Source organism: Microtus oregoni, unplaced genomic scaffold, assembly GCF_018167655.1.
Source record: "Microtus oregoni isolate MIOR12 unplaced genomic scaffold, Mior012 000060F_001, whole genome shotgun sequence".
NCBI classification, from domain to species: Eukaryota; Metazoa; Chordata; class Mammalia; order Rodentia; family Cricetidae; genus Microtus; species Microtus oregoni.
The window spans coordinates 1,227,872-1,245,024 of record NW_024543836.1 but is presented as its reverse complement, the minus strand read 5'-3'; the positions used below and the strand labels follow the sequence as shown (position 1 = coordinate 1,245,024).

At 43.4% G+C, this 17,153-nt stretch overlaps 1 protein-coding gene across 1 annotated transcript in view; it reads left to right on the top strand.

Annotated features, from left to right (window-relative positions):
- LOC121439071 (dual 3',5'-cyclic-AMP and -GMP phosphodiesterase 11A) overlaps positions 1–17,153 on the top strand; it is a 282,745-nt gene that overhangs the window by 133,737 nt on the left and 131,855 nt on the right. The window contains exons 6-7 of the mRNA XM_041639564.1: positions 3,623–3,755; positions 15,311–15,386. Of these exons, the coding sequence (XP_041495498.1) occupies positions 3,623–3,755; positions 15,311–15,386 (209 nt within the window). The remainder of the gene's footprint in view (positions 1–3,622; positions 3,756–15,310; positions 15,387–17,153) is intronic.

Here is a 17,153-nt window from a genome sequence, read left to right as displayed (position 1 = left end):
GTTCTCTCTGACCCTGTTTAACTCTGACAAATGATTCCATTCTCTGTCCTGGGTCTTGTACCCTGTCCCAAGCCTTTAAGGCTGCTGTAGTACACACGGAGAGTGTGTTTTCATCCAAATTAGCTTGTTCCTGAGGGTCGGAAAAGAGCCCTTCACCTAGAATTTTATCTAGGGAAATATCAATTCCCTTCGCTTTTTCCTGCTGTTCTAAGAGTCTAGCCTCTTACCTGAATAAGCATTTCCATTTCAATTGCGGTCCACTCTCAAATACCGCAGAGCTCAGCTGGAGCCAGTCCGAGGGGTTGCTCTGCTTGTTGTGGCCCAAGTTCTTAGCATCTCTTTAACAAAAGAGGCTTGCATCCCAAAAGTCATGACAGCCTGTTTTATTTCCTTGAGATCATTCATACGGACAGGCTCCCATGTATCCTCCTTGATGACCCTAGGGTTTTTGGAACCAATCACCTTCTCTGTTGTTATTACTGGAAAGGCAGGTAGAGCTGTAGGTAGAGCTTTGTGGAAATTGTCCCTGAGAGATTTACCCACAGATGTAGTTAAAATTTGCCTTTCTACCCTTTGCTCTTCTTCATCAGAATTTAGAAATTCCTCAATCTTTTCAATTCTATTCACCATTGCCTTCTGCAATGTCTGAATCTCCTGTCCAGAATTATGTTCCAAAGCCTTCATTGAGGATTCTAAAGTATGAAGTTTGTCCGTTAGAGATAACATCTCATCTTTGGACATAATTTTTATGGCATAAACCGTGCCTTCTTGTATTGACAATCTTTCCGTCAATCTGTCATAAGCTTTAGACAAAATCCGATTGTCACATTCAGCAGTTTTGATTCTCTCAGTTAATGTTTCATTTCCTACAGAAAGGGACTGAAGCTTACGATCCAAATCAGCTGTTCCCTCTTCCATAGTAATGAATTTCTCCTTAACATCAGCCTGAAGAACTTCAAACTGATTCTTGAGAAGATTGTTGTCATTCTCAATTGTTTTTAAGCGTCAATCTCTGCCTTAAGAATCCTGCATTCGTCTCGTAAAGACTTTATCATATTTCTATTATCAAACCATTTAGTGCCAATGAAAACTATGAATCCCAGAAGGATCCATAGATGTGGGGTGATAGACACCTCTTGTAAAATCTCCCACATGGTACAATTAAAAAAAAACTGTTAAATTCTTGAACAGTAATGTGTTCAGACATTTTATTTATAAAAGAAAATTTTTTTCCTGCAATGATCGGTTCCTGCCAGTGGTGGTCTCTGTGTTTTTGGAGCCTGTCCTTGAACTAGCTCTTGTAGACCAGGCCGGCCTCAAACTCACAGAGATCCGCCTGCCTCTGCTTCCCAAGTGCTGGGATTAAATGCACGCGCCGCCACCGCCTGGCTGGCCTTGAACTCACAGAGATCCGCCTGCCTCTGCCTCCCAAGTGCTGGTATCAAAGGCATGCGCCACCACCACCCGGCCAAGTCACTTTGTATCAGACCAAATCTGCCGCTGTGGAAGCTTTTGTTGCAAAACCGCAGGTACTTGAGTTTCTGCTAATTCAGGCAGTGGGGTTCTGCTCCAAACTTAGCCAAGGCAGGCAGGGAGGGGTTAATTGCTCTGGCGAGCAGGCGGGGCAGAATGGGCCTGTGTGGCCGAGTATGTCTCGGACTCGTCACTGGGGCCCGAGTCATGAACTAAAAAACAGCACACAAGAGGGTGCTGTGTTAGCTAGCGGGCTACCCGCTTGAGTCGGGGGCAAAATAGCCCGATGTTGGATGACAAAATGTAACGGCGTAAACGAATGCAGACAGATTGTAAAAATATATATACAGCTTTAATGGCGAAATAGACTTACAGAACCACCGTTCCTGCGGAGACCAGGAAAGCAGAAGGGACGGCTGGGAGCACAGTCGCCAAATTTATAGGCAAACATTAGCTCGAGGCGAACACGCCCCCCAAGGGGCGGGACTTATCCCTACAGGCTAATGTTCGTTCCTTGTCCCCGCTGTTCCTTGTCTTGGGTTCCTCCCTGACTGCTCCGCTCTGGTCTTTCTAAAGTCCCACTTCAGCCCTTTCCCCCCATGGTCTACAGCAAACAATAAGCCAGAACTTCCAACATTTCTAAAATTATACCGTGTGGAACTGGGGGAATGGTTTGGTTGGTAAAATGCCTGCCATGGCAAACATGAGCACTGAGTTCACATCCCCAGCTCACATGCTGAAATGGGGCCTGGCAGAGCCCATCCACAAGTGAAGTACTGGGAGACAGAGTTAGGTGGATCTCTCAAGATCGCTGGCTAACCAGCTTAACTGTATCAGTGAGAGATTCTCAGAAAAATGAAATGGAGAGTGATCAATTAAGACACCTGGCATCAGCTCTGGCACACACACACACATGCACAAACACATGCATACACATATATACACAAAATAAATGTATTATAAAATACAGTATATAGACAACATAGAATGCATTGACAAGTCAGTGCCTCTCTGAAAGAGCATCAAGAATTCAGTCCATTTATATAAATTTAGAAATTATTTTGTGAGCCTAGATCCATATATCAGGTACATTTTACCATGTTTTCCCTCTATGTTGCTTTCATTAAAGTACAACATAAAGCCTCATTTGCCATAGATGTAAAGTAGCAAAGAGAAAACAGAACAGACTTTGTTTTTTGAATTAGAAACACATCTTTTCTTTGAAGTTCTTTTATTTATGTACTACTCAATAGCTATAAACCTAAGCCTCTTATTAAAATTTCCATTTGCACCCAGAGAGCCACAGAGAACAAGCTTGTGTGCTATTCAGCCTTTATAGGCATCAAGAGATGAATAACGTCATAAATATATCTTGGGTTTGCCAGTCACAGAGCGTCTGTCCCTACAGATGTGATGTAGAGATGATGGTAGATAATCTACCCCTCCTGCTCATTCATGCATCTAGTGGTCTCCATGACAACGCCTGCTCTTCCCAGCTCGCCACAAACTCCAAACGGGTACATTCAGTATAATATTAACAACTATGCACAAATGTGTATTAACAGCGTAATAGCAATGACTGTCTACAGTCTTGATATTTTCTTACATAAAGTGCAGCTTAGACTAGACACACAGATGGGGCTGTGCTAGCGCTGGAAACACGGTCGAGTGACAGATCACAATCTTAACCGGCATAAGGCCTTGGGCTCCATCCTCACACGGAAAACGTGCAACATTTATTTCCCAGTCTCCCCTGTTCTTGGTAGCAAAACATCTGGGATGTTCAGCTAGGATGTTCAGCTGAGGAACCCAGTGGAAGTGTACGAAGCCGTGTGCTGGTTCCCTGTTATCAGTCTTGGTCTTATCTGATTGTGTGCATTCGACTTGTCAACCTTGAGGCTTGAACACAGCCTAGAGCTACTCTCTGGCCTGTGGAGGATCTGCGTTTCTCTCCACGGTCTGATCACCTTCCATTCTAGTGGGGAAAGAGTTTAAAGGGGGCTCCTGATAATCCTCTCCCTGTCATTCTGACCATTTATTCCTCGGTAATGAGGGCAGGAAATGTTGCTATTAATGTCGTCTGGCAGAGTTTACTTTCCAACAAACTTAGTTTCTCTTCTTTCCTACTGCTGACTCGGTGCTCCGACAGTTTCAAAGAAAGCATGGAGAAGTCGTCTTACTCCGACTGGCTGATAAACAACAGCATCGCCGAGCTGGTTGCTTCGACAGGCCTTCCTGTGAACGTCAGCGACGCGTACCAGGACCCGCGCTTTGACGCTGAGGTAAGAGGAGTCCTCTGTTGGAGGCTTGTCACAGTGCTGATGCTTTTTCTGGTTGAGGTGGGGAAGGGATGTCATGCAGAGCTGCAGTAACCAAGACAACAGACACTTCTGCAGGCCTGTGTTCTGGTTCCCAGTGTTGCCCACTGTAGACCGACTGCTGTTTGGGTCTGCCCAGACTTGTGGACAGGTGTCTTCAGTTTCCTTGTGAGGAAGAGTACCCCAGTACCTGGGTTGTGTTGTAGAATATTATTTTAAGATATGCTACATGTGTTGATGCCGTGGGACATTTGCTTTAAGGATGCAAAGATGTGTTATTTTCTTTTATGTTGGCTTCGTTTATAACATGGTAAAGCTGTGTTACTGCGCCTGTCTGAAACACCCGATTGGTCTAAGAAAGAGCTGGATGGCCAATATCTAGCTAGGAGAGAGGATAGGTTGGGCTGGAGCCAGAAACTAAAAATAGAAGGAGACAAAGAGAAGAAGGAGCAAGAAAAGAAGGGGCAGCCACCCAGCCATACAGCCAGCCACAGAGTAAGAGTAAAAGTAAGATAACAGAAGAAAAGGGGAAAACCCAGAGGCAAAGGGTAGATGGGATAATTTAAGTTAAGAAACAAGCCAAGCTAAGAGCGGGCATTTATAAGAAAGAACAAGTCACCCCAAAGAGCAAAGAGTCAAAGAGTAAAAATGGCCACCTGCCGCGGTGAAAATGTCATAAGGACGTCAATATCTGCACACTGCCGCACTCTGCTTGGAGCAGAGATTGCTGTATATAAGTCTCTTGCTGCTTCTCCCATCCTTAAGCTGAGAAAAAGGGAATGCTAAAGAAAAAATTACTGTGCATACAATTTTATGAAGAAAATCTCTTAGGAGTCTAGATTATCACTAATAATAAATGAATAACCCAAGGAGTGTGGTTATGCAGAAAATCGTAATTACCAGTTGTTAGGAAGTCACCATGTTTAATTAGCTGTGGGAGAGATAAGCGTTCCCTGACCTAGACCATAGCACTAAATTGGGTGTGAGTTGTTGCCGTTCTGCTCTTAGCTGTGCGCCATGGAGAAGGTCAGATTTTGGAGAAAAAGAAAAACAACAAATTAAACTGTTACCTTTCCCCCTAGGTCCACAGACTTCCTGTAAAGGAGTAGGAGAACACCCATATGCCTACCGCCAGATTTAGAAAAGATCAGTACATTTGAGTCTTTGTATCGATTTTCCCTGATCCCAGCTCCTGACTCAGCACCCCTGTGGGTTACCAGTATCCAGCATTTGAATTTGGCATTGCTTTGCTGTCCTGTATGGCATCGTCACACACATTAGAAATCTACCAACTCGGTTTTGTATTTTTATCTCTCTGAACTTCAAACTGACTAATGTATTCACCTGTGGCTTTTCCCCTCAACATCATATGGCGAATGCTGCCAAGAATGAGCATTGCATTGGAAAAGTGAGCCATGTTTTGTCTATCCAGTAGGTTTCTCATAGACCTTTGAGTTCAGTGTTTTGCTGATAAATCAGTAATATTGAATAATAATTTTAAAAAAAAATAAATATAAACGATGGCATGACTGTTCCTAGGAATGGAGGAGGAGGAGATTCAGTGTAGAGATGAAGGAGAACACAAAAAGGGGTGGAGACAGAGACATCTGGAGCATCCAGAGTGAGCCAAGCCATGTGAGGAGGGAGGGGAAGAGAGAGTGAAGAGGAGCTACTGACAAACAGGGGGCAGGCTGGGCCAAGAGAGCAAAAGGGGTAAAAAAAAGGACTGGCCAAAATGGCTGGATTATACAAGGAAGAACCAAGCGGGGGGGGGGGGGGGTGCGGACAACCCAGCCCTGGGCTAGAGAGTTCAGGGTAGGGGGTAGGGTATGCCAGCCAGGAGAACTCTGTGTCAGGTAGAGACTGAGGGATGTTTGGAGAACCTAACAGAGAACTTGACAGCCAGTGTTAGCTCTGATATGTTCACAAACACCTCACTAGTCGTTTGTCTGGGGTTTGAGACATATCTATGTGACTTTTCTTTTAAATTAAAAAAAAAAAGTTTTCAGATTTACTCGTTTAAGGTATATGAGTGTTTTGCTTGTGTTTGTGTGTATGAGAAAGAGATGGGGAGACCCTCGTACAGACCTGGAACCTGAGGGGGTCAGAAGAAGACATAGGATACCCTGGAACTAGTTTTATTGATTCTTTCAATAAAAAATAATTCACCCCATCAAACTTTGCCTGGCTTATCAAGCATAAAGGCCAGTCAGCTCTCTCATTTACGGTCATCCCTAGTGTACAGTGACTTCTGAGAGGTTCTGAGAATCTCAGCCCAAGCAGATGCAGGAAGAGGACGGTTTTGTAACTGTTGCTTTTCCTTCTGATGGAAGTAGCTACAAAGGGCGACTGAGGGGAGGCAATCCTCACTCCGGGTGCTGTAGGTGCCTGCTGATAGGGTTGTGGGGCAAGTCCGCTCAGCTCAGCCATCTCCTGCTGGGCATTCTCTTGGTAATCTTCTTAAATAGTTAATGGAGGTTCCTCCTTGTGGAGAACTAGCAGGTGAGCCATAGTGATTATCTGCCATCTGTATGACCAGAATCTCTCACCAGTGCTGCCTGTTGGTCCTAAAAGCACACGGGTGCTTAAGGCCAAATTTATTGGAAGCCGTGCCAGAATGCCATATTAAGTCGTTATGAAGCTGAAAAATGAGCTTTGAATTTGCCATTTGCGGTGATCATTATAGTTTTTTTCTTCCCTTTGTTTCAAGGACTCTATGATCCTTGAAAACACCTGAAAAAAATGTTAATATACGTGACTTTATTTGCTTAGAGTAGTATAAAAACACTTGTGTTGATCGGTTTTTGGGGTAGGCTTCGTATTTTATCAGCCATTATGTATCTTCTCTTAAGGGAAGTGGTGCCTACATTTGCTTCTAAAAACGTTGACAGGGATGCTGTTATGGGTAGCCCACTGGGGATGAACACTCAGACACAGCTTATAGACAATTGAAAGTCTTTATTCCAGCTGACTGGGATTACACTCAATTATTTGGGGACTTAGATGCAGCCTTGAATGTCCAGAGCACAGGACTTTTGAGGGCAGAAAACCCCTGACACTTTGCTCAGCAGCTGCAGAGAGGATTCACAGAAGTAAGTAAACAAGCAGTTTAACAGAAGCCAAGATAAGTGGTTAGCTGAGGGGTTTTCCTCACCAACAGGCAGAAGCTAAGATACATTAGCTATGATATCCTGTAGTTTTCCATGGACTTCTCCATCAAGGAGATCAAATTCTAGTTAAACTTTTCATGGCCTCATCAAGAATATAAGATTGAGGAAGCATCTTACCCTGTCACAATTGATTTTCTGCTGCTGTATAAAGAATCACCTTGGCTCAGTAACTAAGAACTCCCACTTCCCATAATTCAGCTCCTGATGACCTGGGAACGGCACCTCTGGGCTCTCTGTTCAGGGTCTCCCAAGGCTGAAGTCAAGGTGCTAGCCAGATGGCATTGGCATTAGCATGCTGACCAGATTGTTGGCAGAATGGAGTTCCTTGCCTGTTGAGTAAATCTCTCCCTTCACCTACTGGTGGTGGTCAGGGATGTCCATGGCTCTGAGGGGTGGCCCTCCAGTCTTGAAGATGGCCCTCTCAGCTCACTCCCCAAAGGAAGTACTCACTCCAAACAGCTGAAACAGAAGCTAAGATGATGTCAAGAAAAACATCACACAACCTCAACATGATTGTCCCATTGGTTTTGCTAAGGAAGCAACTGTCATATTCATGGACCTCTCCTCGTTCAAGGGGAAAGAGATAGACAGGATCTTCACAGAGTTGGGAAGGAGGTGGTATCAGGCAAGTATTTTAAAGACTACATAAAATGAATATATACAAAATTCCCCTGTCCCATAAAGCAACTTATTTGTCCTGGCAAGAAAAAATATCCATAAGAAATAAATGCAAGACACGAAGAAGTTCTTATAGAATTATATTTGCAAGAGTATCTTGAGATATACACATTGTTCTCTAATAAACACCTCAGATGTAGCATATACAAAGCTTTCAATCTTCTTCCCCCATACCGGTGTCTCTCTGTCTCTACGAAGGTAATTCAGTTCTTCCTAATGCTTACGTGAGGGATTTCACAGGCACGAAGCTGCCTTTCACTCCTGCTGGACAACTGGTTCAGAAGAGGGCTGCCTGGTCCCTTCTCACCACTTAGCTGTCGCTCATTCAGAATGGCAGTCCAAGCTACCATCATCTCCAGGCGATTTCATAACCCTGGCCTCCTGCTCTGACTCAGCTTCCGTGTGCCCTCTAAACTCTGTAGTTTATCCTCCTCAAGATAGCCAGCCACATTTACATTGTATTTCACATCACAGCTTTCACAAGCTCCTTAGTTTTGAGAGGAAAAGCCAAATGCTGTTATTTCAGAGGTCTGTAGTTCCCTGCATGATCTGGTGCACCACTGTCTACCCCGAGTCCTTACGAATGTTGTTCGAAATACACTGGTCGCCTTGTTCCTAGAACTTGCCACTCACACATCCACCTTAGGCCTTTGTGCTGGTCTCTCAGACGGCAGTTCTTCTGATATTCCTTGCCCTTCTTACCTTGTTAGATTTTCCAAATAATCTTAGCATTTTCTAATATATAATTTGCTTTTGCGCTTTCTCTCTTTATTTTGCTAACTTTCCCTGGGGAGACATGAGCAGCTATCTATTTACCCCATATAGAACACCAATAGCAGACCAAAGGTATGATTCTAACCACAGTATTTTAGCCTCACGTTTGTTTGGCGTCATGCTTCTGAATTCAACTCTTGAGATGGGCTTCCCTCTATTACATCATCTATGATGCTTTTTGCCCTTCTTTTCACACTAGATTTTTTTTAAAGGTTTATTTATTTATTAAGCATACAATGTACTGCTGGCAAGGAAGGCACCAGGTCTCAGTACAGATGGTTGTGAGCCACCATGTGGTTGCTGGGAATTGAACTCGGGACCTCTGGAAGAGCAGCCTCTGAGCCATCTCTCCAGCCCCCTCAAACTAGATTTTTTTAAAAAGACACTGGCACAATACACTAACAGAACACCAGCCATTATTTAATCTAGGTTCATATTTTTATTGCTTATTTTAGTATTTTCTTCCAATTGAATAGCTACAGGAAGAGTTTCCAGAGCTATCTAGTCTGGAGTTGGTTTTCTGCCTACAGTAAGAATGAGTGATAGACTCATGATTTAAATAGGAAGGGTTCTTTAAGTAATGGGAAGAGCAGAAAATAACTAGAAACGGAGGTGGGCTTCATGCAAGAACTGGCTTGATGGTTTCTGCATTTGTTATAAACCCGGGGGTGGCAGGAAGCTCACCATCACTCAGATGCCCTCTGCCATGACAGACACCCAGTTACAGAGTTAATACAGAAGCTCATGACCCGGATCTGACCCTAAGCCTCCCACTTCCATCCCGTGCAATTTTTCTCTGTGAAGTTCTGATTTTTAAAAGCCTGCTACAGACAACTCGAAAGTCCTTGCCCTTGTCATGTAGCACTTAAAGATAATGGGGCCCCAGTCTCCGACGTCCTCTGCCTGAGAGCATTAGAGCCCATTTTGGCTGTCAGACCATCGTGGAGGAGCACTTCTGAGTGCCAGCCTGGCAGGACAATGCATTCTCTCTTCTCTGGAACACCTTCTTGCCCTGTCAGTTAGGCTTCTAGCGAAAAGGAACCTGCAAAGCTGAAACTGTTAAGGGGTAACGCTCTGTGGATCTGCCTGCGTGCACACGCTTCCGGCTCTCCTCTGCCAGCCACTCATTCCCGCTACAAACTATTTCAGATATTTTCTCAAAAGCAGGATTTGGTCAGGAAGATTGGAGAGTGGACACGAGAATCCTGATAGTAAGGCGTGGGGAGTCTAGGAGGACATGGGTTACTAGAAAATGGGTGGGAGTGGAGGGGATGGTGAAATCAAACGTGAGCCCCACAGGTCAAAGAATCAGACAGGTTACCTAGCCCTCCCCTAACACAAAGAATCAGACAGGCCACCTAAGCCCTCCCCTAACACAAAGAATCAGACAGGCCACCTAGCCCTCCCCTAACACAAAGAATCAGACAGGCTACCTAGACCTCACTTAACACAAAGAATGGGATTTTTTTTTTTTTTGTCTCTGGTTTTGTTGTTTGCTTGGTTGGTTGAGTTTTTCTTTTGTGTTGTTCAGGATTTAAGGAATCATTTGTAGGTGGTGATCTAGAAAATATTAGAATTAATCTGATATGCAGGGTGGAAAAAAAAAAATAGACTCTCTCCCTTTTGCAGGGAAGTGAAGTGACTGACGAGCCCCGGATCTCCCTTCTAGTCTTAGGATGAGAACCAGGTCTCACCAGCACATGAAGCTGGGAATAATGTTGAACAGGGAAAGGAAACATATGGCAGATTAAGGTATAGCAACACACCGTTACCAGTTCCGATTGTACTTCCTCTGCCTGCCTTAAGAGGGTTGGAAAATATAACAGGTCTGTTTTGAAGGATCCAGGAGCTAAACTATCAACCATGTTTAATTGGGTCTGTTGGAAATGTCCCTTGGGGATAGGAGTAGGCAAAGCTTTAAGTGGACAGGTTTTTAATTGGCTGGTACCGGGCACCCTGATAGAGTATATTTATTCAGACTGTAACTTGCTAGGAAGGCTGCTTCATTTCACATAGCCTAATTTCAGGGACTCCGATGGTGCACATTTTAAAACAGGATAATTAGGCAGGAAGCCCGTAGAACAACAAGGTAGGAATGTTTTCACAGGCATTTCCTTTAGTGTTAATAATATCTGCATTGTAAAAATACTCTACATACGTTAAAACATTCACATGTGTTCTCATAAAACAAGTTATAAACAACAAAAACACAAAGACAGAATCAATTGTGATGTCAAAATCTGAATATGTTTAGTTGGGTTCTCAAGAGCAGTGGTCCTCAACCTGCCCAACGCTGTGACCCTTTAATACAGTTCCTATGTTGTGATGACCCCAACCAGAAAATTATGTCATTACTACTTCATCACTGTAATTTTGTTACTGTTATGAATCGTAATGAAATATCTGATGTGCAGGAGATCTGATATGCTACCTCCAAAAGGGTCTTGACCCACTGGATGAGAATCACACTGCTTTAGAGAAATAAATATATATTTCATTTATTACATATATTTCATTTATTAAGTGATCTTTAAACAATGATAGTCAAATTACTCCTGAGATGCTGAGAACCCATACTCAGTTGTTAGCTCTGGCTGCCTCAGTACTCAGAGCAGTCCCAGAATAGCTGTCTCTCTCTGGGGGGACCTGCAGTTACTCAATCCATAAGGCAGTAGTCCCAGTCTAGTGCTGGAAGCCCAGAAAATGTCTGGGTAGTCTATGCTCCCTCTTCCACCAGGAAAGCTTGGGAATGCTGATTCTACTATATGTGAAGGAAGCAGCAGCAGCAGGGATAAATCAACTCAGGGGCAAGAGGAAGGCCAAGCCAGCAAAGGGCAAGACAGGCTTCTTTCTGAAATATTGTTTTTTAATCTGGGCTTCTCCTGGGAGGTGCTGCCCACAATCAGGACAAATCAAATCAGAACAAACTCTTCAGGTGAGTCTCCCCATTCAGGTGATTCTAATTTGTAGCAAGTTGGCATTGATACCAAATTTCTATCTTCCATCAACTAACCCAGACTAGTATGACTTCCCATAAACATTATTTTACTACTAACAGCAGAAAGAGAAATGTCTTAATGATCTTAAATCAAAAACGCTCTCTTCACACTCTGGTACCCTCCCTCCTTTCTTGGTTGTCTTCTCTTTCACTTTATAAAAATCACCAAAAGTGATAATCACACAAACACTCACACCGCACACACAGATACACACACACCACACGCACACACATACACACACTGCACACACACACACATACACACACTGCACACACACGGGCGTGCACACACCACACACACACACACTGCAACACATACACACACATACACACACCCCGCACATAAGCACATATACACACACAGCACACACATACACACACACACCACATGCACACACACACCGCATGCACACACACCACACACACACATACACACACTGCAACACATACACACACATACACACACACCCCGCACACACACATACACGCACGCACACACACTGCACACACATCGCACATACACACCGCACACACACACACCACACCACACACCCATTCACTGATCGCTTAGCTATGAAGATCCTCTTTGCTGAACCACTGTAAGAGAAATGTAAAGACACAACCTTCTCTCTTGTCTCACGGCTCCTCCAGGGTTCAGCAGATTAAAGACTCTAACACAACATAGCTTCCTCTGACCTTCCTCTGCTACACTTGACTGTTATTCCTGATCCCACCCGTTCATCTCCTCCCCGTGTCTGCCTTTAATTAACCCACGTGTTGAGAAATTGAACTCTTATCCTGCTTGATCACTCGATACCATTGAACACCATTGCTCCTGTGGTTTGTTCTATTTTAACTTTTTTCTTATGTACAAGTAATTTACAGCCCTTATTTAAAATTTAGGAACTAGAATCAGTCACTTTTAAACTGTCAGAGGTAAGCAATTGAGAGGGAACCATTGTGACTACAGCTTTTGAAGGATTAGTCAGTGTATATACGTGTTCGCACACCCACAGATGCCTGCACAGTTATCATCTAACAGAGGAAATGTTTTCCATGTCCAGATACATTCTGTAGCATGACTTTAATCAGATGCATAACATGCTGTTGTTTGGATGTGCTATGATTTAGTTAACTGACTGCTGAATATTCATGCCATTTCTGACACAGCATTATGATATATAATTCTGTGGTTTGTACTCTTATATGGAAGTTTTTGTGCATAATTTTGACAATTACCATAAGACATGGTATTATACATGGAATCAATAAGTCAGAGGTTATTTACACATTCTTATGTGCCAGGTACACATTAATAAATCAATTTCCAAGAAGACTGTAGCAATACATTTACATTTTAGAAACATTGTAAAGTCTTGGGTTAAGATCATAGGCTCAGGAGTCCTGTCCCATCCCTGTCCCTTGGAGTCATAGGTGGTGTGTCCTCCCAGTTTTCCTTCCTCAAGTCTTCGTTTTTTATGTTTCTGGACAGCTTCCAACCTGGCGATTTTATCCACGCAAAGCTCTTGTGCTCTTTTGTCGATTTGAACTTCCTCTCGTTTCCCTCCGATTTCCCAGGTTCCCCACGGCCTCCTTTACTCAAGCCAAACACCTCCATATCCTCCTTTGTATGGATAGGGGACCTCTTATATCCAGAATAAAGAAATATTGGTGGTGAAGATAATGCTTTGAAAGCGATGGGTGAACAAATTTCTCTTTCTGAAGAGAAAGGTTTGTTTTTCTCACCCCTGGACTCCAGAGCTCTTCTGTCTCACTGAATGTTCCTTTCCAACTGTGCGCTCTGTGATGTGAGGCACCCCTCAGCTACCTGGGATTTATGGGAGAGGCTAGATAAGGGTTTCTGTGGTCCCAGAACAGGGAGAGACAAGCATACCTGATGTTCTGTACTGGCTCAGACTACCACTGTCTGTCTAGTGCTGTGTGACACCTTCCTTGGCCAAATAAAGTGGGCCCGATTTATTCTAGAGCGGCTGGGGCTACTAACACATAGGTTATACCCAGGAAGCCTCCCTCAGTCTGGCTGCCTCTTCTTCCTGCTTGCTGTTTCTGTCTTCATTCTGATGCTATCCTCAGGGAGAGGGAGAAAGCCATTCTGTTCTTTCGAAAGATAACTTTGATGGATGTGTTTGTTATTGCCTGGCCTCCTGGGAGCCGGGCTCTTCCATTCAAGGCAGTTAATCTTTCTAAGCTTTATCTGATAAGCACAGATGATAACAGTACCTACCTCATTGGTACGGAAAGTGTATAAAATAATTCACAGGGAAGTGCTGAAGGGAGAGCTGGCACACAGCTAGCAGCCAATAAATGTTATCTTCATGGCCATCGTTGGAGATTTGTTTTTAAAGGGTCTAAAGCTATTTTTGATTTCTCTGTGGTCCTTTTGGAGCTTTTTCAAATACTGTGCTCTGAACATTGCCTGCTTGGACACATATCTCATCTTTATTTCTGTCTTTAGTAGACGGAGTTCTTCAAGGATAGTGACTGAGTTCATTTTTATCTCCCCAATACCCTGCAATGCACATAGCAGGCATTAATAACTGTCTGTGGGAAGGTATACTGGATGAATGGTTTATGCTTTTACTTTTTGTTCTAGTTTGCTTACTTTGCATCTGGAATTCTCTTTTTAGTTTTTAAGTAACTTAAACAATTTTTAAGATTGTAATATAGTTATACCATTTCCCCTTCCCTTTCACCCCTCCTAAACGTCCCATGTATACCCACCATGAAAACTAAGGGGTTTGGCACCAGATGTATGACCACTCCATGGTATGGTTAAGAGTAAGTTATTACTGTATGTATGAGAGAGGGCACAGCCAGAGGCATCTGGAAGACTCCAAGCAGGGAGAGAAAGCAGTAGACTGAACAAGTATGGCAGACTGAACAGGCCAGGAGAGGAGAGAGAGAGAGAGAGCAGGAGAAAGGAAGAGAAAGACAATTTCTGTTTTTAAATTTTTGTTATGGGATTTTACAACATTCATAACAACTTAGCAAGATTAAAACTACATAGTATTGGGTTGGAGAGACAGCTTGGCAGTGAAGGGCTCTGTTATTCCGAGGACCCAAGTTCGGGTCCCAAAAACCACGTCAGGTGCCACACAACTGCCTATAACTCCAGCTCGGGATGTGACACCCACACTCACACACACATTCCCACACCCACACTGAGAGACTTACACATAACTTAAAATAATAAAAAGAAATCTTAAAACATGTAGTATTAAAAGTTACTGTGCACCAGGCAGTGGTGGCAGATGTCTTAAATCCAAGCACATGGGAGGCAGAGGTGGGTTGTTCTCTGTGAGTTCAAGGCCAGCCTGGTCTACAGAGTGAATTCCAGGATAGGCTCCAAAGCTACACAGAGAAACCCTGTCTTCTCAGAAAAAAAATTATAATAATGTGTTTATAAAACATTTCCTTGTAGGTTCAAACATTCTTACCAATGGGTATTCCCAGTCAAAGATTAAACACTGACTACTGGTCTATTTAAAATGTATTAATTACCCAGAATCCACTGCAGAATACTTGTCTGGTACCATAACTGTGGCCCGTTTCTCTATGGTTGCAGTGACTGGGCAAGTCAGGCCAATTTTCCATTGTTTGATTTATTTAATGAATTGATTACATTTGAATTCGATTTTCTTGTGCTGCTCATTATGACATAATAAAAAGAATAAGTAAGTGTGTTTATTAAAAGATTAGGTATAACGGATGCCGTGGCATTCTGTTCTAGAAGGCTAAGGTGAGAAAATGGTGAGATCAAGGTTAGACTGGGTAGCACCAGATCCTGTCTCAAAAAATGTTATGGTGCCGTGATTAGAAATAACTTTTCCATGGGTAGTTAATAGTTAATGATAACTAGCTTCTTTTTTCTACCCTAGGCTGACCAGATATCTGGTTTTCACATAAGATCTGTTCTCTGTGTCCCTATCTGGAACAGCAACCACCAAATAATTGGTAAGACATTACCCATGTGATTCTTTGTGGGGCAACCTTTCTTTAAAACGGAAACCAGGCCCGTATAGTTTTATGTGTTCCCCCGTTATGCGTGTGTGTGAGAGAGAGAGAGAAAGGAAGAGAGAGAGTGGATGTGTGTGTGTGTGTGTGCGCGCGCGCGAGAGAGAGAGAGAGAGAGAGAGAGAGAGAAAGAGAGAGAGAGAGAGAGAGAGAGAGAGAGAGAGTGTGTGTGCGTGTGTGCATGTGTGTGTGTGCGTGCGTTGCCTCTGACCTCTGGCTAGCCTGGGGCTCATAACAACCATCCCTCCTCTGGCTCCCCAGAATGTACCAAGGTCTGTCTCCATACTCTTCTACAATTCCATAAGCACAGACTACTAACGAATGGGCATCCATTAGATCAGGAACAACTATCTACTGAGCTCAAAGCTCTAGTAAATTCCAAAGCTGGAAGGGCTCTCAGAAGCCTACCTTCTGAACTTTGTTATTTTACATGGCAGACATTGAAGAACAGAGACGGAATTGGGAGAGAGAGAGAGAGGGAGGAGAGGAGAGACTGAAACAGCCACAAACTTAGAGTTAATAAGAGATCAAGATTAAACTTGAGGGGTCCTAACTTTCCGAGGATGTCTACGACCATGTCTGAGCTTTCACACATAGTGTGGGTGCAGAGGTGTTGGACACATCTGCACACATAACTTTGCCGGCACGTCTCTAAAGAGACACTTTCCCCACAGTAAGGAAACCAGGCAAAAGCAGCTTCCGACATCTTTCTCCCTCCCTGCCGTCTCCCTGTACCTAGGAAAAGAGTCAGGACCTGGCACAATGGCACATAGCTGAAACCCAGCACTTGGTGAGAGGCAGGAAGAGATCAAAGTCATCCTCAACCACACAGTGAGTTCAAGGCCATCCTGGGACTATAGGAGACCCTGCCTCAAAAATAAATAAATAAAAACTAAACAATTCAATCAGAAAAGTGCCAGAGTCAACACAGACGCGCAGGCAAACAAACAGTTTATGATTAAGCTTAAACAATCATGAAGGAGAGAGAGTTACTTAAAACTATGAAAATACAATGAAAATGTGATTTTTTTTTCTTCTAAGAGACATAAGGTGATGGATTTGGTACATAACATACAACCTTGCTTCTCTCTACCACACCCTAAGATTACTGGCTAAGCACAAAGATAGTACTGCCTAACCAAGGACTTAGTGCCCTGGGAGTGTTGTCGAGGTCAGATTGAGGAGGGAGGACAGAGTTTTATGTGTTCCTGGAACTCTTGGTCTTCCTGGCTCTGCATTCTGAGTGCTGAGCTCACAGGTGTGCGTCATCACCCTCAGTTCAGGTGGCCCTTCCTGCTCACGAGGCAAACACTGGACAACTGAGATACACCTGTAACCCAAGTCCTGCATTTCTGGAGGACATCTTTCCCACTGGACTGCTTAGTTTGTACAAATACATTAGTAGGTTATTAAGCATAAAGAATATTCTAGGATCTTAGACGCTAAGCCTGAATACAAATGGGGAATTAGTTTACATCATATATAAAGTTTTAGATATATCCATATTTAAAGGAGAGAAAATGCCCATAGAAGACAAATTGTATGTTAACCGAATAGCAACCTCACATATAATCCTACATTTCAATCCTAATGATAAACGTCGCTATTACTCCAAAGTCCAGCTATAGTTTTCTTCTTATATGCTAAGAACTTTTCATTTAGTTACATGTTGCTGAGAATCTGGTCAGTTCGCCAGGTGAAGTTAGG